General features: G+C 56.3%; 1 protein-coding gene across 1 annotated transcript in view; it reads right to left on the reverse strand.

The window, feature by feature from the left end:
- Window positions 1-223: 223 nt before the first annotated feature.
- Window positions 224-25869, reverse strand: part of ARHGEF17 (Rho guanine nucleotide exchange factor 17) — a 54224-nt gene continuing 28578 nt past the window's right edge. Inside the window, exons 2-21 of the mRNA XM_036888600.2 lie at window positions 19464-19541; window positions 13583-13765; window positions 11138-11254; window positions 10830-10922; window positions 10420-10596; window positions 10065-10115; window positions 9710-9819; window positions 9519-9604; window positions 7764-7882; window positions 7174-7387; window positions 6557-6630; window positions 5850-6049; window positions 5391-5689; window positions 4673-4922; window positions 4300-4386; window positions 3937-4004; window positions 3542-3690; window positions 2940-3114; window positions 2556-2825; window positions 224-1706 (exon numbers count right to left, since the gene is read on the reverse strand). Of these exons, the coding sequence (XP_036744495.2) occupies window positions 1513-1706; window positions 2556-2825; window positions 2940-3114; window positions 3542-3690; window positions 3937-4004; window positions 4300-4386; window positions 4673-4922; window positions 5391-5689; window positions 5850-6049; window positions 6557-6630; window positions 7174-7387; window positions 7764-7882; window positions 9519-9604; window positions 9710-9819; window positions 10065-10115; window positions 10420-10596; window positions 10830-10922; window positions 11138-11254; window positions 13583-13765; window positions 19464-19541 (2994 nt within the window). The 3' untranslated portion in view covers window positions 224-1512. The remainder of the gene's footprint in view (window positions 1707-2555; window positions 2826-2939; window positions 3115-3541; window positions 3691-3936; window positions 4005-4299; window positions 4387-4672; window positions 4923-5390; window positions 5690-5849; window positions 6050-6556; window positions 6631-7173; window positions 7388-7763; window positions 7883-9518; window positions 9605-9709; window positions 9820-10064; window positions 10116-10419; window positions 10597-10829; window positions 10923-11137; window positions 11255-13582; window positions 13766-19463; window positions 19542-25869) is intronic.

The raw sequence follows: 25869 nt of genomic DNA on the forward strand, positions 1-25869 counted from the left end.
TCACACACAGCCCGGGTTACAAAGCACTGGACTAGCACAGCCCTTGTTTTTCTGATGAGAAAACTGCAGCCCAGAGAGGAGCCATGACCCGCCCAGGAGAACACAGCAAGCAGCAGCCTCACCACGCCAGCACTCCTTGGGGTCTCCAAGGCCTCCCTTCTGCCCGAGTGGATGTCCCTGAGGTTGCTGGCAGGAGGTGAACATGGCTGCCGATGGGGAGCAGTCATTTGGTGTTTCTATTTATTGACTCTTTTAAAATTCATCATCCAAGGGAAGTTAATACAGGACTGTTTGGTAGCAAGAGAAATGTAACCTAAGACCACAATGACCCACCCACCAGAAACAAAAACAGAGCCAAACAGAACAAAACCAACCCCATCTGAAACCAGATCTTTGGAGCAGGAGCTGAAGCAGCAAGGGGCTGGGGTTAGGTCTGGCTCTGGTGGCCACGGGGCAGGGGAGAGGCTGCCTGCAAGTGGTTCCTAGTTGAAGAGGCTACGCTCAGCCCCTCAGCTTTGGGTGTCCTTCCTGGAAGGGCTGCCCCTGGCTGGAGGGGTGTGAAGAGAGGGAGTCAGTGGTCAGAGTGAGGGGCTCCGAGATCCACCCTCCCAAGGTGACCATACGTGCCAGTGCATGAGACACAGGCTGGGGCCTGGGCGGCAACTTCAAGGAGATCGATGCCCTTTGCTCTCCCCTGATCAGGTCAGGAGAGAGCCCCATTCAAAGCCCCAGCAGTGTTTCCAAGTTCAGGAACCACTAAGGCACTGCCGACAAGCTAGGAAATGCTAAGGCCCGGGAAGACCCCTACTAGTCACCAACTTATTCTGGATGACTGAGGGGACTCAATCAGTCCTTGGCTCTGGTCACTAGAGGGTAGACCAAGCAGGATGAGGCTGTGGAAATCGTATGTGTAGAGGCAGTGTTTTAGTGCCCTGGACATGCAGCATGTGTGTGCACATGTGTGCATACACATGTATGTAATGACAAGGGGATTGTTCCCTCCAGGAAGGCTTGGTTAGGGTCCCCATGTATCCCCCAGGGCAGGAATAAGGTCTTTTTCCTTCTGTTACTTCTTCAAATTACCCCCTGCCCCCAGGTCATTGCATAAATAAGTGCTTGGGAAGGTACACATCTAAAAAGAAACATAAATACTGTACATGGGAAAGGGTTCCATCCCCAGCCCTCCCACTGCCCCCAGAAAACCCTCCAAATATTGCACTTGGCCCTCCCCAGCCCCACGGGGTCCAGGCCCGGCCGTGTCTTTGGTAGAAGCTCCAGGGACAAAGGTCCTGGGCGGCCCACACACCCCCAAGTCCGCCCCCGACCATGACCGGGAGCAGCAGAGCAGCCACAGGGGCAGGGAAGGCCTGGGCCTGCCGGCAGTGTTCTCTCAGGGATGCTTCCGCGAGGAAGGGAGGGAGCACTGCTGGTTGGAGTCTGCGTGGGGGCTAGGAAGAGGCAAGCAGGCGGAGGGCAGGTGGACGGGCAAGTCCCGGGCGGCAGGGGACAGGGTCACACCCTCCATAGGAGGAGGTGGTTTGTGCTGTCATCTCGGCCCACTGTGTCGCTGCTGCCGCCCCCACTGCTGAGCCGGAAGTCCTCATAGCCGTCACCTCCGCTGATAACCAGCATTTTAGGCCTGGCCGAGGCGGGTCCTCGGTGCCTAGGGGAGTCCCGGTGATCCAGGGATGGCAGCTTCTCGGGGCCTGGGAGCGGGGCGAGGATCCATTAGCCTGGGGGTGACTGTGCTGTCCCCTCAGTGCCCATACCCCAGCAGACAGCAAGAAAGGCATGCACACTTCCTATGGAGAATCCCACCTCCTCTTAGCCAAGAACTTCCAATTTGGAAAGAAATGCCCACCTCCTGGCAGTCAGACAACTTCTTATCTCCCATCCACACTTCATAATCAGGAGTGACACCACCGCCCAGGGCCACCCCACATTCTCTCTCTTGATAAGCGCACACTGTCCTTCCTCCTTGTCCTGCTTCCAACAGCCCTTTCCCAGTTAGGCAGCTTCTACCTTCCCTGGACCCAGGCAGCCCCCGACCCGGCTCCCCTGCTTCCTGACTCCCACATCCACTTCCTCTCAGGAATATGGTTTCTTGCCCGGCCAAAGCAAGACTCTGTTAATTGTGGCCTCCTTGATGTATATCATCTCCTAATACGTTTTATTCTCTAACTCCCACAGCCCACTTTCTGCCTCAGCTGCCATTCTGTGTTCTGCCTCCCAGTGCTATTTCTACTTACTGCTCTGCACATCACTTCCAGACTCCGCTTCAGCCCTATATTATTTCTAGTCCTGTTTTATTTCCTGTTGTACACATCCCTACCTGTGCTGTATTCTAATTCTTAGCTTACAGTTTACTCCATCTACCACCACTCTTCTTGTGACAGAATTTCACACATGCACACACACATACCACTGTAACAGTATTTGCCACTTCCAGCTCTGTATGACATTTTCCCTCCCCCTTAAGCCTCTTCCGGCAGGAGAGTGGGAGTCCTAAACCAGAAGTCCAGGAGCCCTGGGTTGGGTTGGATGCACAGACCCACCTGTATCTGGTGGAGGTGGTGGGGTTGGGCAGAGCAGGTTGAAGCCATCTGGCAGCTGGACTGCAGCCAAGAAGCGGACATGGCCTGTGTGTCCCTGGCCTAGGCCAGCGGGGCTGAGGGGTGCTCGTGGGCAGTTGACAGCACCAGGCGAGGTGGGCATGGTGAGCACGACACCAGCACTGGTGCCCACCCACAGCAGCTCCTCACACACGAGCAAGGCCGTGATCCTCAGGCAGGCAGCCTTGTGCTGCCTGATGATGGCATCCGAGCCTGGGGTTGGGGGGCAGACCAGAGCTGAGGCCAATTCCTGGCCCGGGAAAGCCTCCTCAATGGTGAGGCAGAAAGGCTCCAAGGGGAAGGGTGGTGCTAGGCTAAGGGTGTTACCTGCCAGCATCCTGTGCACGGGGGGTGTGACGTCCACTTCTGCCAGCTGTTCAAAGGTGTCTGGATGGTAGAGACACACGTGTGCACTGCCTTTCAGTGTCACCCACACGCCCAGGCTGGAGTCCACCATGCAAGCCACGCTGCGGCTGGAATCCTGCCCCATGGAGAACGTGTGCTGATGGGGGCAGGTAGAGAGCAGATGGGTAAGTGGCAGGCCTGTCCTCCCCGGCCCCTCCCCGGCCCATCCCTGCCTTATGCTTCACACCCTCCCTCCTTACAACTCACACCCAACCTCTCCAGAAAGCCCACCCAGACTGACAGGCAGCCTTGCCCCTTGGGCCAGATGATTCACCTGTCCAAGCTGGATTTCACAGAAGCCCCACAATTTAATCCTCAGGAACTAAAACGGAGCCCTTTCCCCATGAAACTTGCATGATTTAATGATCAGAGAATTTCAAAGCTCGAAGTGCTTTAAGAACAGTCACTGGCCCTCCCTGGACAGCTGCAGTGAGGCTTTCTTATGGTCCCCGTGGCCTCATGTCCCTTCCTCATGGGCCAGGCTCACCCCAGGCCACCAATTCCGCCCCCACGCCCGCCACTACCTCCAGCTGCAGAGTGTCAGGGCTGAGGACAAGGACTCGGTTCTGGCAGCCACACCACAGCCGCCCACCCACGGACACCATCTTGGTGATGGGGCTCCCCTGAGCACCCAGAGTCACTGACTTGGAGTTCTGGGGTTCCCAGAAATGGCCTGAAGTGGGAGTGGGGTAAAGAAAACAGAAAATTTGGTCCAGTATTGCATTTGAGCCTCACCATTCCCTTAAGTAAAGTGAGAACAACCACATTTATAAATGAGGACAAGAGCTCAGAGAAGGCCTGGGCGTTGCCCAAAGCCATATCTCTAGCCTCTGTGGCCCTGAGGGTTCGGCCTTGCTCAGCAGAGAGCTCCAGCACCAGCCGGGGGCTCCGGGGGCTTGGGGGAGGGGCGGGCGCTCACCGGCTTCTCTCTGGTAGACCACAAGCTCTCCATTGGCCAGGGACACAAACACCTGGTTGTTCAGATACCTAAGGAGGGAAAATAAGTAGTCAGGGGTTTCAGGAGGCCACAGAAGGTCACTGGGGCCAAGGGAATCAGATAGAATGGCTATAGGTCCTGAGCGAACATCTCGCCAGGCCCAAGTCTAGGACGGGGTGGGGACTAGCCCATGTCACAGTGTCTGAGAGGCACGGCTAACCTAGGACCAGCTCGGGCCTCCAGCCTCCACAGAAAGGAGGGCCAGCAGAACAGGGGGACCCAGGTATACAGAGGGAGGCCTGCATGTGCAGCAGGTCTGCACTGGAAGGGTCACCGCGGCCTTACAGGATGCAGGTCACAGAGGCAGCGTGCTGGAGCTTCATGCTGTTCCTGCGATCTCGGATGCTATCAGAGGACTGGTACACGTGGACACTGTGGATCAGGGGTGCACACCTGTGACAAATGCTGGGCCACACCAGTCCCCGGAGTAATCCCTCCACCTCTGCCGCCACCAGCACCTCCTCCGTGCTGGTGCCTACCCGAGGTGCTGCGCTCCCACAGCCTCCCTGGGCTTTCAGGCCCAGAGGCAGCCCCGGCTAGCAGTGCCCCTGAGGTCTGACCCAACGCCCCACTGCTTCTGCTTCAGGAGAGCACATGACTGCCCAAGCAGGGAGTTAAGGGCTCCGGCACTGTGTCCTGGCCCCGTCCTGGTCCCTACCAGCCGTCCTCAGTGCCCAGCCACACGGAGCTCTGGTGGGCCTCAGGGTCAACACTCAGCAGGTCCTCGAGGCTGCCCCGGGTGAAGGAGCCGCGGCTGGAACGGCGAAGGGCTCTCCCGTCCACCGGGCCAGCGCCACGGGGACCACCAGGCCCGAAGGAGCCGGACAGCGGCAGGAAGCCAGGCTCCTGCTCCTCCTCCGAGCTGGTTGTCTCTGCCGTCACCTCCTTGGAGCTCGGGTTCTCCTCATCTGGGGGAGACAAAGGTTACTATCCCCATCCCCCTCCGCCCAAGCCCTGGTATCTTTCTAGGCCTCAGCCTCCCCTCAGTGTCTCTCTCCCAGCCACATCCCTCCCGAGGGCCTTCCACACCTGCTCTCCATCCCCACGGCCTCTGCCTCAGCTCATCTTGTCACCTTGCTCCCTGACAGCTCCATGCTACAGGCTCCTAGTACCCGCCTGGCCCTTCCAGTCCAGAGCCAGAGCATGGAGACCAAATGCTCCACGCCGACTCCATCTCCCCTACCGAGCGATCCAACCAGTCCCATGGCCCTCCGGACCCTTGGTGTCACAGCTCCTGCCCACCTTGCTGGCTGCCTCCCTCTCTGTGACTTGGTCCGACACCACCGACTACACTAGTCCCTCTTCATGCGAGAGCACCCGTGGGGCCGCCCCCTTCTCTGGGCAGTCCACCCTGACAGCCCAAGCCGGGCACTCACTGCCAAAGCTGGAGGAGATGGTGGACCGGCTGGCCTGGCTCTGCAGGGTCCCTGAGGGGCTGGGCGAAGACTCATCATCTGAGTCGCTGTCAAAGGGCACCAATTCTGGGCGAGGGTCAGCCTCCAGAGGGCCTGGTGCCCCCTCCAGGCCTGAGCCTGCGATGGAGATGTGCAGGCAGGGTTGGGGCCCCGGCTCCGGCGGTGTGGCTGCTTCCTCCTCTGGGGTCTCGATGTCCAGTTCTGGCCCAGTGGGTGCAGATGCCACCTCCGGAGGGCTCCTCAGCAATGCAGGTGGCTCCCTGTGAGATAAGGGCAGGGGCAAGAGCCGTTAGGAGCAAGGCTTGGTCCCACTCACCTGCATGACCACCAGGCCCCGCCCAGGCCCACTGGACATGCCCACAACCAGTTGGGGTGGCCTCCGTGTGCTGTGGGCAGGGACTCTGTCCCGCTGTGTCTCACCGGAGGCTGTGGCGCTGCAGGCCAGGGACTGCCCCAATGCAGAGGATACGCGCAGAGCAGACGGCGATGCAGGCCTCCACATCGGGCTCAGCTCGCAGGCTCAGCAGGCACACCTGGCCCACGTAGCCGTCGCTGTTGCACACCCACACCTCGGGCATGGGCTCAGGGCAGCTGCTCAGGGTTGGGGCTGCACATGAGAACTGTGGAAGGTGCCAACGGACACAGGAAGGTGAATGGAAGGAATTGCTGCCAAATCCCACCACTTTTCAGGCTGGTCAGCAGAATGGAGGCAGGCCTACATGAGTATGTGTGTATCCCAAAAACACCCCTCTGCTTACCTGTATACACATAAACACAGCACATGTAGCACTCTACACATCAGATGCACACATGCCTGTGTGATAGTTATCACCCATTCATATATATGTACACATATATCCATATACATGTATATATCCCAAATATGATCACATGTATATGCGTGTAACCAATGTGAAAAGAGAGTAACCTTTGTCCATGAGTATGTACTCATACAAGCACATGTTAGTCTCCTTTTGTTCACATGCAGATAGAGACATGCATGAACACACCCATATACATGCATCCATATGCACAGAGCCATACACTCAGACACAGGGAGCAACTGCACAATGCAGATAAAACAGACGCACATGGCCAGGTGCCAGCTGACCCAGGTGCATATATACCTGCATGCCGCTGCGGGTTTTCATGATGGGGATGGCCTTCAGGAACTCAGGGTCTAGACAGCTTTTGCTGGATGCTGTAGTGCAGATGGATGGACAGACAGACACTGCTTAGTACCTGCCTCATCCCGGTCTGACCTTGCCCATTTCCTTTCCTCCCCTGCCCCTCAGGGTTTCTTGAGGGGAGAGTAAGGTGGCTGTGGGTTGCTCCTTCCTTGTCCCTGGCCTAAATTTTCCCATCTGTACAATGCAGGAGGTAGACTCAGAGTCTCTAAGGATCTTTATGCCATGGACCCTGATCCATAGCTTTCCTTGATCCAGGCCTGCTCAGAGTATATGGGGAGGGATGTGGGGAGTCCTGGCTATCCACTCTCATGATAGGGACCCAGCCCCCAAAGCTGACCCAATTTATGGAATTCCTTCCCTGGCAGGGAGGCTCTGGGGAAGTCCTGCATTTTTTTGCAGAAGTCAGCCCACCTTTCCACCAGCAGGGACTGAGCATAGGACATGCTAGTCTCAGGATTTCTGGCCCATAATATCACAGACAGATGCCAGGTGCCACCCACTTCCTACTACTTGCATGTTCTGGGAGGTCACTGCCAGCATAGGCCCTGGCTCACCCAGCTTCCTCTTGGCCTCGTCAAAGGCCTGCTCAAAGCCAAGGCGGGCGTCAGGGTGGGGGAACTCAAAGATGAAGGAGTCGGTGCCCTCAGGCCGTGTGGTGCACAGCTCCAGCTTGGTAGGGGGGAAGGAAAGCGCATAGCACAGCGCCTGCTTCTCCGACAGGTCCCGGTGCATGGCAGCCGACAGGTCCCGCAGTGCGTCGTCCAGGCTCTGCAGGGAGGGGGTCTCAGGGCCGCACATCTCCCCAGTCTGCTCCTGCCCTGGGGATGGGAATGGGGACCTGCTTCTCCCCTCAGACTGAAAATAGGACTGTCTCCCCACTTAGACCAAGAGGTAGCCCTGGTCCCCCCACCGACCCAATCGTAGACAAAATGTCTTTCCTCCCTCAGCCGGAGATGGAACTGTGTCTGTACCCTCAGGCCTGGAACAAATTACTTCCCTCAGATGGGGTGAGGCTGTATTTCTGCCCTCAGGTGAGTGACAGGGATGTCCTCTCTCTCAGGCAAATGGAAGGCTGTTGTCTCTCCTCAGATAGAGCCGGGGAACCCCCACTGCCCCACTCCCACCTCGGGCCTGGGGTGCGGACCTGGTGAGGGAAACCGAGGCTCTCGGAGAGCTTGCTCATTTGGCCCAGGGTGGTCAGGTCCTCGTCTAGGCGGCTGATAGCCTTCTGGATGTTCTCCCGATTGGTGGCTTGGGATGCCCCTGGAGGGGACAGAGGAAGGCACGGGCAGCTCCAGAGACAGATGCCCTTCCCCACCCCTCACAGCCTGCAGACGGGTAGGGGAGGAGCCTGACAAACTGAGAGCTTGTAAACCCAAGGCCTGGAACAAAGTCACCAGGCAGCTCACAGAGAAACCCCGGGCCTGAGAGCGGGGACTGGGCTAGACTCAGAACCACCTGGCAAAGACACACAGCAGGAAGAGCAGATCACCCTGGATGAGCACAGAGAACAGAGCAGACAGCTCTGTGGCTTCTGCAGGCTCCAGCTGACACCAGGCTGCTCCAGTGGCATGGCCTCCCCCAGGGGAGTCAGCCGGGCAGGCAAGAGCCTCAGGCAGTCAAACCTGCTGACCAAGGGACTCGATTCCCCCCAGGACAAGGGAGTAATAGGCTGGTGCCCTGGATTTCTCTGTCCTGTCCTGTACCTGACCACAGCCAAGTAGCTGCACCCCTTGGCAGATGCCCAGCTCAGCGTCCCCCACACTCTGGACTGCCTGGCTGGGGGTGTACACCCTGGAGCAGCGGCCCATGGATGGGCAGACAAACCGCAGTAAGTGTACTAGGAAAGCCAGGGCCTGTGGTATCATACACGCCTTCAGAGGGAAACTGTCCGCTCACAATGCTCTCTGCTTGGGCAGCCTCATTTTCTCCCACATGACCCTGCCCCACTCTGGCTGTAGCTGATTAGACCAGGAGTGGACACCTGACCTAAAGGTAGTCATTTTGTCAACCGGCCTGTCCTCTAGTGAGATGAGAAGAACTGGACCAGTGATCAGCTCGTCTTCCTACACAGGGGCCCATGTGGGGCAGGCCTGGGCCACCCTGGGGACGAGAGAGCCCCTTCCTCACCCCTGGGTCCACCTCAGGTGAGCCTGGGGACAGAGGCTGGGCCTGAACTGCCTGCTGGCCCCACAGTGCCCACACCACAATCCCAGACGAGCCACCCCACTTGGGAAGGTGAATGCGGGTCCTGGGGCATCTCGGGACAATGGCTGTGATGCAGAGAAGGCCATGACAGATCACGGGAATTACGAGGGAGCAGAGAAAGCTGAGAACAGTGCGATCAGGCCGACACAGAGACAGGAGGGCCAGAGAGTGACAGACAGACAGACACACACAGCAGGAAGGGCAGCTCTTTGAAGCCACCTCAGCTCCTGACAGTCTCAGCCCTGAACAACTCAGATCTTTTCAAGCAGACTTCTGCTTGCACAGACCTATGTCTCCGTTCCCTGTGAGCACAAGCCGCTGGACCACAACAGGAGCCGTCCTCCAACGGGAGGCACTGGAATGAGTCTGTGCGGTGAGGTGACTCAGTGGCTCATCGCTGGAACGCCTTTGCTCCCTGCACCCCCTAGCCTGGTCCCACCTGCCACCATAGGCTAGGTGCCTGCCCTGGGAGGGGAGGAGGTGTCTGCATGGGCAGGTCCTGCTCTGGCTCTGTGAGGGCAAACCAGATCCTGCACGCCATCCCCTATGTACTGGGCAGGACAGTGAGGACCCAAAACAGAAACACAGATGGATATGCAGCCAGCCTGGCCACAGCTCAAAGCCTCCAGGAGGGCTTCTCGGAGGAAGACCCTGACACCCAGAACCCCTGGCAGGCCTGAGCCAGCCCCACCTTTGATGATGTCTGCGTCTTCCAGCGGCAGCTTCCAGAGCAGCTTGTACTTGCTGGCCGTGTCAATGACGCTGGCTGCTGTGTACCTGTGGGGAGCCAGGGGGCTGCTCTGGCCCGGGCGGGGATGTGGGGCCCAGGGACAGACAACTGCTCCCCACTGCCCGGCCCCCTAGCCCTGCCCGGCCACTCACAGGCTCATGGAGCTGCGCCGCAAGGAGCCCGACTTCCGCTTCAGCGTGGTGCAGACAATGAGGTCGGTGAACAGGAAGAGGGACCGGTCCTTCTTGCCACCGACTGCCTTCTGTGGGGCCCAAGGCAGCATTTAGGCCCAGAGGCCCGCCCTCCTGCCCACAGTGCCGGAGGGGAGAGCCAGGGTGGGTGAGGGCTCCCTCCCAGAAGCCCAGAGGCAGAGGCAGAGTTGGGACTCGACTCTGGGCTCCTGTGGGGGTGGAGGAGCAGGGAGCCTGATGAGCAGAAGGTATGAGTAGAGGTGTGTGAACCAAGTGGGGAGGTGGGGCAGGTGGGCAGACACCAGGCACTTCTTACCACTTCAATGACCATCTCCTGTCTCAGGAACCGCCGCAGAGGGGCCTGGAGCTGTGGGGCAGGAGGGACGAGGCACCTTGAAGGCTAATTATTAATCCCATCCCCTCCCAGGCCTGGTGACCCCTTGCCCCACTCCCCAGGCCAGGCTAGTGGAGCAACATCCCTCCTGACGCTGTGCTGTCAGGGGCAGATACAGGCCAGGGACAGACGAGCAGAACACGGACACAGACAGACGGCTGGAGGTGCTGGTAGATGCTGGACGCAAACGCACTGCAGACACCACTGTGAATGTGGACACAGCCATGATTCCAGGTGGCTGCAGATGTGGACACAGGCCAGGTGGGGGGGCACTCACATCCTCCATGCCTTCAATGTGAGCCTCAATCTCCTGCAGCACGCGGGCACGTCGCTCTGCCTCCTCGGCACTCCGCACACCCTTGTTGATGCGTTCAGCCACCTGCTTGATGTTCCGCTGTGCATCCAGCAGGAGTGGGTGGTCTGGGTGGTCCTCAGGCGTGTGCTTCAGGAGGTCCTGGGGTGGGAATGGGGATCAGACCCCTGGTTAGCTGCCCCTGCCAGTCGCTGGGGCCCCACACTGACTGCTGGAACAGGAGGGACTGTGAGTGGACTCCAAAGAGGACTTCTGTTTCTACCTGACCCCTGGGGACCCTAACGCCAGGCTTGACCAGGCGAGGGCCTCAGAGCCCCGTGCATCCCCACATGCCTCCAGGCCTTGTCTGCCAGCCCACCCAGCCCCATGCCTACCTTCACCAGAAGCTCGTAGCGTGGGATCCGCTGCACAGGCTTAATCATGAGGTCCGATAGTGCCTGCTTCTCCTTGTTCTCACGCATGCTTTGCTAAAACCCAAAAGGGCGGGTGGACACCCATGTGAGGAATAACATGCAAGAAAGGGATGTCCAGGGGTGGGTCCCCAGCAAGGCCCTCCAGCTCAGCCTGAGGACAGAGGCTGGCCCACAAGGGATGGCTGTGGTGCTCAGACTAGGAGTTCCTGGGGTCCCCAAAGCTTGCCCAAGGCGAAGGTGGTCTCCACCCACCACCTTAGCCACAGTACCTCCAGGAACTTGAGAAAAGCAGGTCTCGCCTCCTTAGCCACACGCACAGCATCCTTGGCATTGAGAAAGTTATCAATGTAGGCAGAATAGATGTTGACCAGGACATCCTTGGAGAACTGCGGGTGAAGAGGCAGGTTGGGGACCCTCAAAGGGTCCTCTACCCTGCCCCACCCTGTCCTGGTTTCCACTGACTCACCAGCTAACATCGTTGCCTCCTACTGGAAATGGTATGGTCTCTCAGGGATCGGGCATGTGCTCCCATGTGATTAGGTGTGTGCATGTGCACGTACATGGATCTTATTTGCATGTGCTTGTGTGTACATGTACACATATGTGCCTGGATGTGTCCTGTGAGCTAACACCAGGCCCTCTCACCTCCAAGTGGGCATTTCCATCCCTCGGTGTCCAACCCCAAGAAGTCTCCCCCGCCACAACCCCACTGCCACAAATTTCACCCACCCTCACGGCCCAGCTCCTATTCTGCCTCCTCACTGTCCTCTGAGTAATTCCCTCAGTCATGTAATTCCCTCCACCAGGACAGCCCCCTCGCCCCCACCCCATCCTCGGACCCCACCACAAATCTCACTCACCCTCACCGCCCAGCTCGTTCTGCCTCCTCTGGGAGGCACTCCCTGCCTTGACTAGGACTCTTCCTATACCTACAGGAACTCTACTTCCTGGAGCTCTTCCTGGCCTCTAGCTCCCCTTCATCCCCCAGGACAAGTCTCTAAGACCACAGGTGCTCCCAGGCTCTGGGCAGGGTGCACAGTAGGTGGCTAATACCCGCTGGCCAGCTGACAGCTGGACTAAACATGGAAATTCTCAGTTAGAAGCCCTGGCTGCAGTTGGGACACCCTGGTTCCTGTCCCAGTGACACCGTGAATGGACTAGGTGACACGTGGTTCTGCCTCCGGGCCTCCAAGCTCCTGTGTCTCTAAGGCACCAATTGTCCCTTCCCCACCCCAGGTGCACCCCAGGGCACAGGGGGAAGCAGCTCAGGGAAGAAGACAGCCTGCCCCCAGCTCCCCCTATCCTGGGACGCAGCACCCTATGCTGACCCCTCGCTGGGGGCCGGCTTCCACTGCAGCCCATGGTCAGTGTCGAGGTCCAGGCAGGGGTGGAGCCCAGGGACACTGAGGGTGGTGACAGCCTGAGGATGTCAGCACTCAGGCCGGAGTCCCATCACCTCCACGCCAAGGTTCGCATATCGTTTCCAGCTCAGCAAGAGACCTTCTAAGACCTTCTTAGGCCCAAGATCCACCGACATCATCACCAACACATGAAAACACACCTACATCCCACATAAATAGGTATGATTTTTTTTTTGTTAGTACAATTTTTAGAATAATTTTTACAATTTTGCTTTTGAAATTATTTGGCTCTGACGGAGAAGACAAGTAATGACTCTAGCATCTTACTGTGCTGATGGACAGTGACTGCAATGGGGTGTGGGGGAGACTTGATAATATGGGTGAATGTTGAAACCACAATGTTACTCACATGAAACCTTCATAAGATTATATACCAATGATACCTTAATTTTTAAAAATTAAATAATAATTTGGCTCTGAGTAAAACCATTTAGTTTGTGTTTGGCTATGATTTAGCATCATCATATATTCTTGGGAATTTGGCAAAATAACAAAATGTAACTTTAGTTTTTTCAAATGTAATTACATTTTTTAAAATGAATACTAGATTTAACAATGAGAGAAAATGGCATGATATGTTCCCATAGTCATTTAATGAAATGTTTATTAGTTTTGCTTTTATAGCAAAACTCAGTATGTCTTGTAAGGTCCCAGTCCCTACTGTAGGGTCTTGAAAGGCTCACAGGCCAAGGCCGGGCGGTGCAGAGGGAGGACCACTGGGTGGACCGTGGGCACTGGAGCTGACCTGCTGGGGTTGAATCCTCCACCACTTATTGACCATGGCTTTGATCAGGTTACTCTTTCTATGCTGCAGTCACCAATTTTAAGCTCAGGCATAACCACACCTTCCTTCTAGAGTTGTTGAGACATACCATATATTTAGAGTGATGTCTAGCACATAACAAACAGCTTTTTAAAATGCCTGATGGAGAAAAGAGCTAGTCAAGGTAGGGGCTGAGGTCAGTACCAGCATCCACCTGAGGTCTGGCCTCAGGGGGATGAAGGGGAGCTAGAGGCCAGCTAGAGGCCATCTGAGGGTCAGCAACAGCTCAGGGTCAGGACTAGGGTCAGGTCAGTGCCAGCAACTGGAGCTGGGTCCAGAATTAGGGTCAGTGTCTGGTGGGGTTAGGGTCAGTGCCAGTGTCTGCTCAAGTTCTGGAGTTGGATCTGGGATCAGAATCTGTCCAGCAGAAGTGAGGTGGATAGGGTGAGGGGTCCACGGCCATAGCCAGCCCCTTCCAGGAGGGGCCCGAACTTGTGGGGGCAGCAGCAGTAGGCAGGAGGGTTACTCACCGACTGGACAAGCAGGTCTCCCACCTTCTGCTGGGCATGCCAGGTCTGCACACAGTGCCGCACCTGCTCCAGGAACTGCTCGTGGTGTTCCAGCAGCTCGGGGATCTGGTCAAAGATCTCGTCGACCAGCGATGGGTCACACAGCAAGGAGTTCTCTGGCTGCTTCAGCGGCTGCATGTACCCCTGCGGGGCCCATGGGGTCAGCGCGGGTCCCTTGGAGAGACAGCATCCCAACCCACCGGCATGTGTGCACACATGAATCTCCCAGGCCCACAGCTCAGTGGCCATGCCTCCTGGCCTACCCTGTTAGACTCAGGGTTCTAGGAGGGAGATGGGAAGACCTATCCCTGTGCCCTTTATTGCAGAGCCCAGGGCCTGGCACAAGACGGGGTGAGGGGAATCGGGAAAGGCTTGTTGATGTGTGAGCAAACAGAGCTTGGAGTGAGGAAAGCAAGGGTGGGCTCCTGGGAGACATACGCACACTAATTCAGTGAGTATTTTACTGAGCTCTCACGACGTGCCAGGCACTAAGAACTGGGAGGCAGCAGTGAAACAAGACAGATCAAAATCCCTGCCCTAGTAGAGCTTACAATTTAGTCAGATCAAACACATAAATAAGAAAAATAAATAAAAATAAACCTCATTCATCAAATCTAAGATGCATATTATTTTTCTTTAAGAATAAAACTTGCTGCCAATTAAGTGATTATGTCATCAATTATATGATGGATCTGGATCTCAGAGATGTTAGAACAAGGTGTCTTAGATTGTGGGATATGGAAGCAACCAAAGTGCCCAACAATAAATGAATGGATACAGAGATGAGGTGCATAGACACACAACAAAATACTATTCAGCCATGAAAAAGAAGGAAATGCTGCTAATTGCAACAGCATGGATGGACCTAGAGGGTATCATGTAAAGTGAAATAAGCCAGGTGGAGAAAGACAAATACCATATGATTTTGCTTATATGTGGAATCTGTAAACAAAACAAAACAAAATGAAAAGAACAGCAGTGGATTCAGAGACGCTGAGAAGTGACTGCGTTACCAAGGGGGAGCAGAGGGGTGGGTGGGTGGGGTGGGTGAAGGGGACAAAGGGGCACAAAAATTCTCAATCAGTATATTAAGTTGGTCATGGGGATGGAAGTACAGCATGGAGAATATAGTCAATGATTCTGTAACATCTTCCTATGTTGACAGATAGTATCTGCACTATGGGGGTTAGAATTTAATAATGTTTGTAACTGTTGAACCACTGTGTTGTTTAGTTGAAAACAACACAATATTGTGTATCAACTACAAAAAAAAAATACACTTAAAAGAATCATGGAAATCCTGTGGTAAATTAAAGGATGAAAACAACTGTGGGGAAAATTAATCAGGGAGGAGCAGGGGAGGCCAAAAACTGTCTTCACACTTTTCAGATCTGCTGGTCAGTCTTTGATTAAAGCTATTTTCCACCTACAATCTGCAGTCAGTAGTGTGTCCTGAGCATAAACAGCCCTGCTCGGCACCTGGGGCGCTGACGGTGAGGCGGCCCTCTATTGGCCCAAACTGTAACTACACGCTGAAGAACAGGCTGACAAAGTATACCCAACATTGCAGTAACATTTATATTAAACATTTAAAAAATCTGGCTTGTTTTCTAAAACAAGCTTGAAGAAGTAAAACGCAATCCTCTCGCCTGATCTGGGTCTCTGAAAAGGCCAGGGGGTGATGGTGAGGAGCCAGGCAGGCAGCCTCCTCCTCACAGCTGCGCCTGCTGAGCCAGCGCCTTCTCTGTGCCAGGGTCTGTTTCAAGGAGCAGAAGCTAAACTGCTCACCCCCGTGTCCCAGCGCCCCACGGAGAAGCAGGCACCCATGGGAGGAAAGAATAAATGGTGCCTGAGAACCCAGTGCAGAACCTGCTAGGAGCCAACACCTGCACTTACTCGCTGAGCACCTACTGCGCCTGGCCTCTAAGCACCGGGTGCATGGTGGGCAGACAAATGTCCCCGTGCAGGTGAAGCTGACAATTCGGCGGAGGGAGGCAGAAAATAAACACCATGAATAATGTACGTTAGAAGGCAGTAAGTGCTGTGGGGGAAAATAGAGGGTCAGGAGAGCTAGGACAAGGGGGCTCAGTCAGGGAAAGGCGGAGTTTGTTAAATGGGAATCTGGGGGTTGAACAATGACTCAAAGGGTGAGGCTGACACTGAGGATTGGGTGCAGCCTTAGTCCCTGGGTTCAAATCCCACCTCCTTCTGGCTGTTAACCTTGGTATTTAACAAGTGGCTCACAGGAATAAACCAGTGTAGGTGGCAGTGGTCACTGGGAGCGAACAGGGCTGTGGAGCCTACTCTCAGCTGGAAAACCACCTATACGTCAGGCAGTGTAGACCAGCGGGCGAGAGGGAGCAGACTGACAGGAATACAACCCAGGTCATGGCACGTCCTGGCTCTGTGCTCTTGAACAAGCTGCCTACTGCTCTGTGCCTCATTTTTACCATCTGTGAAATGGGGGTTACAAGTGAGGTCTATCTATATGAATTCACTTTTGTAAAGTGCATGTAGTAAGCACTCAATAATGTCAGCTCTCAGTATGACCACTAGTTTGTGTCCCCCCAAAATCCGTACGTTGAAACGTAATCCCCATTGTGCTGGCATTTGGAGGTGAAGCCTTTGGGAGGTGAGTAGATTATGCAGGTGGAGCCCTCATGAATGGGATTAGTGTCCTGACAAGAGAGGCCCCAGGGTGCTCCCTCAGCCCCGCCACCAAGGAGGACACAGCAAGAAGACAGCTGTCTCTGAGCCAGGAAGTGGGTTCTCACTGGACACCAAATCTGCCAGCACCTTGATCTTGGACTTCTGAGCCTCCAAAGCTATGAGAAGTAAATTTCTATTTGTGTAATTCACCCAGTCTATGGAGTTTTTGTTACAGCAGCCCAAACAGACTAGGATACTACTTACTAGATGGTGGGCAGGTTTCCTTACCTCTCTGAGCCTCAACTTCCTCGTATGAGGAAGGGGATTGTAATATCTACCCTGCAAGGTTAATACTAGGATTAAATGTGGTTTTATATGCATGCACTCACACACACAGGCCCACATGCAGAATGCTAAATGATATATGCATCTCTCTTATAATCTGCATTCAAGGCAGGTACTATTATTACCCCTATTCTACAGATGAGAAATTGAGGCACAAACTGGTATATAACTTGCTCCAGGTCACTGGCTGGCCAAAAAGTAGTGTCATGTTTGAATACTGGCAGCCTGGCTCCAAAGCTGTGCTCCTGACCCCTGGGCCAGAACTACAGTCCTCTCAGCACACTTGGGCTGCCCCGAGTGACAGTCCTCGAACTCAGCTGACACTCTCTGGCCCATCTCCACCCAACATGCTGTGTGGCTTCCTCAGAATCAGCTTTGTACCCGCAGGTCCTGCAAGCCTCCACACATGCAGCCCTTCCCCAGCTGGGAGATTCAGAGGTAGAAAGACACACCCAGACCCTGCCTGCTGTCTGTGAACGAGGCAGGGGTGGCCTCACCATCTGTTCTTTCTCATCATTGTTTTCCAGAAGAACAGTATGATTGGTTACATTTCGCAGACAAAACCACGGAGGCTGAGAGAAGTGAGGTGAGGAGGACAGCATCACCCAGCAGGGAGGCAAGTGCCTCACCTGAACTGCCTGACCCCAGTGCCTTCGCCTCCACCCAGGGGGCAACAGGAGCCCACGATCCCCGCACATCCGGTTCTGCTTGGTAGCCAGGGCCATCTCTTAAAGATGGAGCTCTCACTGCGCCCCTCCTGTGACTCCTCTATGCTCACAGTAAAGGCCAGCTCCTTGCCTGGCAGCCACACAGGCTCCCTCTCTGTCCCCACCTGTCCCACCCTCCAGTCTCCCAGCCTCTGTCCCTCCATACTCTGTGTCTGCGACGATTCCCCGCTGCCCCTGCTTACGTCCTACCCACGCTTCAGGTCTCAGGTACACATCCCAACCTCAGAGCTCTCCCCAGCCCCTGACACCAGGGGAGGCCCCCATTCTGTGTTCTCATCTCTTTGTGCGTTTTTTAAAATATATAAAAGCAATGTATTTTTCTGTGGTAAAATAGCTATATAAAATTTGTCACTTTAATCATTTTTTAAGTGTTCAGCTCAGTATACTCCCATTAAATACATCCACACTGTTATGAAACCATCACGGCCATCCATCTCCAGAACATTTTCATCCTCCCAAACTGAAACTGTCCACCATTAAACACAAACTCCCCACTTCCCCAGCCCCTGGCACCCACCTACTTTCTCTATGAATTTGGCTACTCTAGGTACCTCATGTAAGTGAGATCATTACAACATTTGTCCTCTTGTGACGGGCTCGTTTCATTTAGCAGAACGTCTTCAAGGTTCATCCATGTTGTGGCGTATGTCAGAATGTCCTTCCTTTTTAAGGCTGACCAATGTTCTGTTGTCAAGTGTACACTCTTGGTGCACATTTGCATCGCCGTTTGTCCTCACGTTGGTCTGTCTGTCTGGTTACAGCCAGTCTCTGCCACAGACTGTGAGCTCCAGGACACAGGACCCCATCACTCATGCTCACTGCTGAACACCCCCAGAGAATACTGTCTGGCGTGCAGAAGGACCTCGTTGCAGATTTGTGGAGTGGATAAATGATTATTTTGGATATTTCCAGGGCTCTGCCTTCTACTTTTTGCTCACTCCACCCAGGTGACTTGAGCAAACCCCTCCTGGCCTCACTTCAGCTCAGATCCATGCTTTCTATCCTGGGCCCCAGACCTGCAAGTGCATCTAGCGCCTGGGTGTTTCCAGGCCCACATATCTGAACCTGGGGGCACCACCTCACCCCACCATTTCCAGACAGGGCTCCTCTAGGGCCCCACCATCTACGCATCATCCTGGGCTTTCCCACCTTGCCTCCATAGCCAACCGGTTACCATGTCTGGCCTGACCAGTCCACTTCCTAAATGCCTGTCCCCAGCTCCCCTTCCCTACAGCCTCTGCCCTGGTATTGGCCTCCCCTCACCTGCCTGACCTCAGTGGCCTTGGCCTCCTCTTCTGCTACCCACCTTCCGGGCAGTCGGACGGACTTCTAAAGCATGAGTCAGGCAGGCTACATACCACCCTCAATCACAGCCCTCCATTGACTCTCCAGGGCCCTTCCTCCTGGAATTCAAGGCCCTCCCTATGCGGCCCCTGCTGGCTCCCAGGTGTCACCGCAGGACCAACCCCTTGTGCTTGGCACTGGCCACACAGAACTCCTAAAGGGCCCAGCCTCTCCTCACTTCTCCTCACCCGACGCTGCGCATGCTGACCTGCTGCTGAGACGCCAGGTCAGGAGGAAGCCAGCACCTCCTCCAGGGAAAATTCCCTGACACCACACCTAACAGGTGCCCCCTCGGTGCTTTAAGAGGGCCCACATATATTCATCTATGTCCCCAATAGGACTGTGAGCTCCTGGGGCAAGGGCTTGTCTCTTACTCACCCCTGAATTTCCTGACCTGGAACAAGGCCTGGTATACAGCAGGTGCTCAACATTTAACTTCAGTCAAAAAATATTTTCCCAGTCAATGAATAAAAGAGGGGGTGGTGCACCAGAGGGGATTCACAGACCTAAGCTCAGACCCAGGCTGCTAGGGGAGGAGGAAGGGCAGCAGGAGGGAGCACCTGCCCAAGTGGCCCATCGGGCCTCATTATGGCCCCTGCACATTCTTCCCTGATTCTTCCTCTGCGGCAGTCACATGGCAGGTTTCCTACGGTGGGGTGATGTGTCCCAGGGTCCTCTCCTCTCTGGTCAGGTCCCCTGTCCACAAATGCATTGTTCCTGCATATCTGAGAGCCTCCTAGACTCAGAAAGGCTGCTGGGCCAGCCTCAAGCCTCACCTGCATCAGGGTGCGCAGCGACTCCACGTATGACTGCTCCGTGTCCAGCAGGGTCATGGTCACGTGCTTCCGCATATCCTGGGGGAGCAGAAGGCAGAGGGTGAGCAGTGCCTTGTTCCCCTCAGACCCTGCAGGCACATGGGCCCAGAGGGCCTCTCCACACCTTCTCCCTGGCCTCCAAGACCTGCCCCCACTACCACCCAGGGCAGCTGGCTGTTACCCCAAAGCACCTTGGACCTCCACTCTCCCAGGTCTTTGCTCACATCTCCGACTGCAGGGACACCCTCCCCCTGCATCTCAATTACCACCTTCCCAGAGGCACCCCTTGCTCCTCTCCCACCCTCATGGCTGCTGGCAGATCTGGAAATCTGTTTACTTCTTGGATCCCCTGTTGTGCTCCTGAAAAGGACTCAAAAAATCCATAAACTCCCCCATTTGCAGAGGATTATGCCTCCAGGCCAACCCCCATTCCAGCTGCCAACTCTGAACATGCCACCTGGTTGGGCTTCATACCATCTCTGAGACCGACAACTGTTATCTCTTGCTATAGATGAAAAAGAGGTAGCCCAAGCGAAGTCAGGGCCAAGGTCATGTGTGGGGCAGCGGAAGGGTTTAGCCACTCTCAGACAAGATGGATCCCAATTCTCAGTAAAAAAGGTTGACCGAGCTCTACTCCGTGCCAGGCACTATTCTGAGCAGTATGTATTATTTCTTCCTTCTGACTACCCTGTCGGGTAGATGTTATTATTCCTTGCATTTTCAGAATGGGGAAAAGGAGACTCCGGGCACTGATGCTTTCATCCTAAGGATTTGACGATCTCCATTATAGAGTCCTTAAGGGGGCTCGGCACCCACAGCCCCAGGGACAGGGTATGCATCCCTGCCAGGGCAGCCCCTATTCTGTGGGGAGGCTTTGCTGGAAGCAGCCTGAGGATGCCCATTCTGTGTCCCTCTCCCTGGGACTCAGCATGCCTACTGCCCCTTGCCACCCGTTCCTATGCCTCTAGTCCAATCCTCCTCCAGGCAGCCTTTCCAGATGGTACCAAGTCCAACAGCCTCCCCTCCTGGGCAGGGACTCTACTTCAGGTCTGCTCTACGCCCCTGCAGTGGTCCTGAGCAAGGCTCTTACTCCTCTGGGCCTCACGTCTCTTATTCTCCCCTCTCCCTCTCAGGCCTCACCTTGGTCAGAGCATTTGCCTGGAGCCTGTCTCAGGCTCCACCACCAAGGGCTGCTGGTCTGAGTGCATGCTCTTTGCACATGACAATGTTAGAGTGGGTGTCCATGTCTGTGGCATCCTTCCAGTCCCTCCCCAGTGGGGCTGCTCTGGTCACTGTTGTGCCCAGGGTCTGTGTCTGCTGAGTGGACCTGAGCCCCAGGCCTGTGCAGCCTGCCAGATCCAGCCACTGTATACCCCTTGACGCATGGCATGCCCACCTCAGGTTCCCATCCCTCTGACCCAGGGACTCAGAAGTCAGGCCTGTCCTACAGTATGGCACACTCAGAAAAGTGGGCTCCTACACAGCAACTCAGAGGGAGGGGGAGGGGAGGAGCCCTGTGTTCTGATGGGTGAGGAGGTGCAGGGCCCTGCCTCAGAGTCCCCAGCTATAGCCACTCTATCCTCAGTGATTCTGAGGCCTTCAGAAAACCAGGGCAGCTTCCAGTAGGACATAGCACCAGCTGAGTCCACCCTAGGATGGGGAGCCCAGATGCCCCCAGGGACATCGCAGCACTTCACAGATATGGCCTCATTTCAGCCCCACTCACAGCCCTGACACAGTACTGACATCTCCACTTCACAGGCAAGGGAGTCAAGTCAGAGAGGTGACACCAGCCACTGACCAGCAGAGTGGGGTCCAGTCACTTCGGCCACCTCACGCTGTCTTGGAGCCCGAGCACCTGCAGTTCTCGCTGAAAAGGACCAGCCACCTGCAGGCCACAGGGCCCCTGGCTCGGGCCTTGCCAGCTGTGTGACTTGGGTGGTCACTGAACCACCCCGGGTTTCCACATTTTCCGTTTTGAAATGGAATGAATAATACCTCCCTCACAGTACAATGAAAGCAGGGAGATGGGGAGCAGGCAGCTCTCTCTAGCTCTCTCTTTCTCTCTCTTTCTCTGGGTCTCCAGTGTCCATCCTTATTTTACCTCAGTGAGGCTGTTTGTCTTCGTCTGTCTCCCTCCTGGATAAGGAGCTCCCTGAGAGCTCAGCCCTGGCCAGCATGGCCACCCTCCCCAACCATTCCTCCGGCTCAGCCCTGCCAGGCCCAGCAGCGAGGGTCATGGGCAGGCAGGCCTCCTAAGGGAGGCAGGGCTGGTGCCGGCCCTAATGGCACAGAGAGCGTGGTAACTCGCGCACAGAAGCTGACGCTGCAACACCGCCTTTCCCAGCCTCCTCTCTGTAAAAGCACAGTGGGCTGTCACTCAGCTGCCAGGTAAAGGCATGGAAATCAAGGCCTGCTCCCTGTCACTAAACCAAGTGGCCTACTGCACATGCCCAGACACGGATGCAAGCCTATGTGAGGGTGGCAAGGGCCAGGGGAAGCAGGAGATGTGCAATGCAGCTGTCAACCGGATCACAGGCCCACCTGTTCTGGGCGGGACAGCCCTGTAGGCCCAACCTCCCCCCAGAGCTCCTCCACCACCATCCCCAGACCTTCTGGGCACTGCCACGGCCAGGCAACTGATGAGGGGGAGGTGGGGACTGCAGGGACATAGCAGGAGGACAAAGGGGAGGCCTCTACCAACAGTATGATTGGGACATCATGACCCAAAGCCTGAGACCACGATACACACAGCATGAAGACAGAGACACATGTACGCAGAAAGAAGCCATGAAGTCCAGATACCCTGCACAGAGAAAAAAAAAGGCAGCCAAGTCACCCAGCTGAGAACCAGGTTTTTCAGCCCAGAGACTCGAAGTGGTGGAGAGACAGACAACACAGCACACAGAGGAATACAGAAACACAGCCCCCACTGGAAGAGAGCGGAACAATCAGAGTCCAGGCCGACAGAGACACAAAGGCATGCATAGGGCCCCTGGAAGCCTGCCCCTCTGCTGCAGGTGAACCTACAGCGAGCCAGGAACGGGGACACCACATTGCCACCATGGCGTGACATCTCCAAGGCCCAGCAGGCCCAATGGCAGGGAGAGGATGACATGCAGAGGAGCACAACTGGCTGCTTCCCCACCCCCCAACACATATATACACCTGGGGCTGCCTCAGGCCTGAGAGGGAGGCTGGAAAACCTCCCCTTCTTGAGCGGTGACCTATGATACCCTCTGCCTCCATGCTGACCCACATCACAGGGCCCTACTGCCACCCCACCCGGTTGTACCTGTGCCTCTAGGCCTTGACAAGGCCTTGGGTCTCAGGGTGCAGACCTTCCACCCCAGCTGAGCCTGCCAGCCCTTCTGCCATCCCAAGCTTGCATCCTGGGGACACCAAATCTCAGGGCCCTGACAGCCACACCACCCCTGCCAGGACCCCTCACACGCCCTCAACTTCCCTGCCCCCATCACTGGGCACTGAGCCCCCAGCCCCACGGCCAGGCAACTGATGTGCCTAACCCGATTCCCGCTCCTGCCCCCCAGCATCTGCTCATGCCTGCCCCCACCTGAAGTCAGATGAGTTCTAGGCCTTGGCCCAGGTCCCTGGCTGCCCCTCCCCTTCCTCGTACCTGGGCCTCCCCAGGCTCCTCCACGTCGGCGCAGGTGTTCCCGGTGGGCTCCCCGGAGGCAGCAGCGGGGCCCATATCGCGCATGTCTTCCAGCGCGATGGTGAACTGGGCCAGGGTCTTCACCATCTGCAGCATGCGGCCGGCCCGCCGCCAGAGCGGGGGCGCCGGGGCGGCGGCGGGTGGCAGGCACCCCCCTCCTACCGTCGCTCCTCCGGGGACTCAGCCCAGCCGCGGCGGCGGTCGCGGTGCCGGTTCGAGCGTGGATCTGATCGCGACCGGCCGGCCGGCGGCGGCGCTCTAGCCTCCTGAGCCCAGCGAGCACGCCCCGCGAGCCCGGCGCGCGGCGCCGCTGGCGGGGGAGGGGAGGGGAATCCCCGCCCTCGGCGCGCAGCCCCGTCTCCCCCAGCCCGCAAGGGGAGGCCCGGCCTTCCCCCACGCAGCGGCGTCCGCTCGCGGCCCCATCCCCCTCCGAGGACACAACCGGCACACACTCATGCACAAAGGCCAGCACACTCGGCGACACTTTTTGCCCACACCTGTACCCAGAAGGCACACACAGGGGCATGAGCCTACTTATTACGCGTACATGGAAACTCGCCCTTGAACCTTGATTCGTATACACGCGTGGGTCAGAGGCAAGTGCACACACATCAACACAGTCCCATACAGACCCGAACCCGGACACAAGTGAACCCGACACAGGACTGCACACAGTGGTGATACGTACCTCCGTGCGCACACCACTGTAACCAGGCACACATTAACGGATGTGCACATACACCCACCCCTGGACACTGACCATCCTCTGGCCCAGGGCGGAGCACTGGGGCCTGATGGAGGGGGCCTACCAGGGAGAGGGCCCACTCCTGAGTCACTCCTACTGCCACCCCACTGGGTCGGCCTGTGCCCTGTACTTGGGACAGTCCTCGAGAGTTCCAGTCCTCGCCCTCTCCACACCGCCACCTCACCTCCATGGAGAGGGGCTCAGGTTTTATACACCCTACCACTACCACCACCAGGCAGGATCCTCAGGACCTGTTTCTTAAATCGCAGGTGATGCCAGAACCTATTCCAGGACCCATTCAATCAGGAGGCTCCCACCCCCCACCAAGGGGCCCCTCTGCTGTGCCTCAGCCCTGGCTGACTTCCTGCTCCCCTGATGAACTGAGGGCTCCCACACTCACCAAACCCCCAACTGACTCCTCCCCACACATCGGCCTTCCCCTGGGTTTCCTGCGCTGTGGAGGGCTCCTGACCCCCACACCCAAGCCAGCCCCATCTGTCCGCCCCTTCATCCCCCTTGCTTGATATGCCCTAGCCACTTCTGCTTTTAACTCCTACAACAGCCCAGGCTCTCTCCTGCCTCAGGGCCTTGGCCCAAGCCTTTTTCCTCTCCTAGGGGTGCCTTTTCTTTTCCTTTAAGACCAGTCTTAGTGCAAATGTCACCTCATCAGAGAAGTCCTCCCTGATCCTCAGACTAGGTCGGGTGCACCTGACCTGGTGGCACTTGGGAGCTCCGTGTCCTCAAAGATTGAGTTTTTCTCAGCCAGGCATCATAGCTTGTAATTACACATTCAAACAATTGTTGACTGATGCCCATCTCCTGCCAGGAGACCAGGTTCCCTGAGGGTAAGGTCTGTGTGCCATTTGTAAGCCACATCACTCTGCACACAGATGCTGCCTAATAAACAAGCCCCCGATCACTCTTCTCCCTCTTCCCTGCACACTGAGCAGGCACCACCAAGAGGTAAACCAGTGGCGCAACTCCTGTTCACGAGCCTTCCCTGGCATCCCCAAGGCACGGGGTCAACCTCTCCTGCTGTCTCTTGCAGCCTCCTAGCCTGCTCTGACTCCTACCCGCAGCCCCACTTTCAGCCCTCGACCAGGAGAGTCCACACTCACACCCTGTCCAAGGGAATGATTCCTCATGCTCTCCTGAGAGGGCAGGACACAGGCCCAATAGCACTGGCCCCCTCAGAGTCCAGAACATCCAAAATTAAAATGTTAACTCCCCCGATGGACAGCTCCCAAGTAGCCAACAATGAACACAGGCATGGAGAGTTCCAGAGAGCAGCCAGAGAAACCCCTTGCGACCCCAATGGCGGCACCTCACAGACTAGTGAGCCCACCCAGACAGGAGGCGGGACACTCCCAGAGGCTGCACTGATTCCTGGCAGGTGCTTGCTACCTGTACTTCCTGGGACTGTTTAAGAAAATGCACATTCTCTGCTCACCCCACACCACCCCCGTGATGTGACCAGATCTGTGTGCTGGCTGCACAGGGCCTCCAAGGCTTGGAGCAGACCTGGTCACCGTATCTGGACCCTGGGCAGAGGTCCTTGCCAAGCCCCTTCTGCCCCTGGGAGGTGGAAGTCAAGAGTCCTCCAGAAGGGCCCCAAACCCTCTTCTGCCTCCAGTTTGGACCAAGAAATCCAGCTGGTCTGCCTCTTACCCTCCCAGTGGGATGGCCTGTGGGCTTCCCTGGGGGCGGGGCCTGCTCCTCCTCCTCTCAGGGCTGGGCATGTAGGGGAGGGTTTGAAACAGACAGGTTGACTGAGCGATGGTTTGAGCAAGGAGGATGGACAAACCTCATGGTCCAGTCCAAACAGGTCTCAAAGAATCCCACACTAGCATGAGGGCCGGTGGTCTGAGGGCCCTACCCACAGCCCATTGCTTGATCACTATAGCTACTTAACCCACATTTGGTTTTCTCTCAGAACTCTTTTCCCC

This window comes from Manis pentadactyla, chromosome 9, assembly GCF_030020395.1.
Source record: "Manis pentadactyla isolate mManPen7 chromosome 9, mManPen7.hap1, whole genome shotgun sequence".
Lineage (NCBI taxonomy): Eukaryota > Metazoa > Chordata > Mammalia > Pholidota > Manidae > Manis > Manis pentadactyla.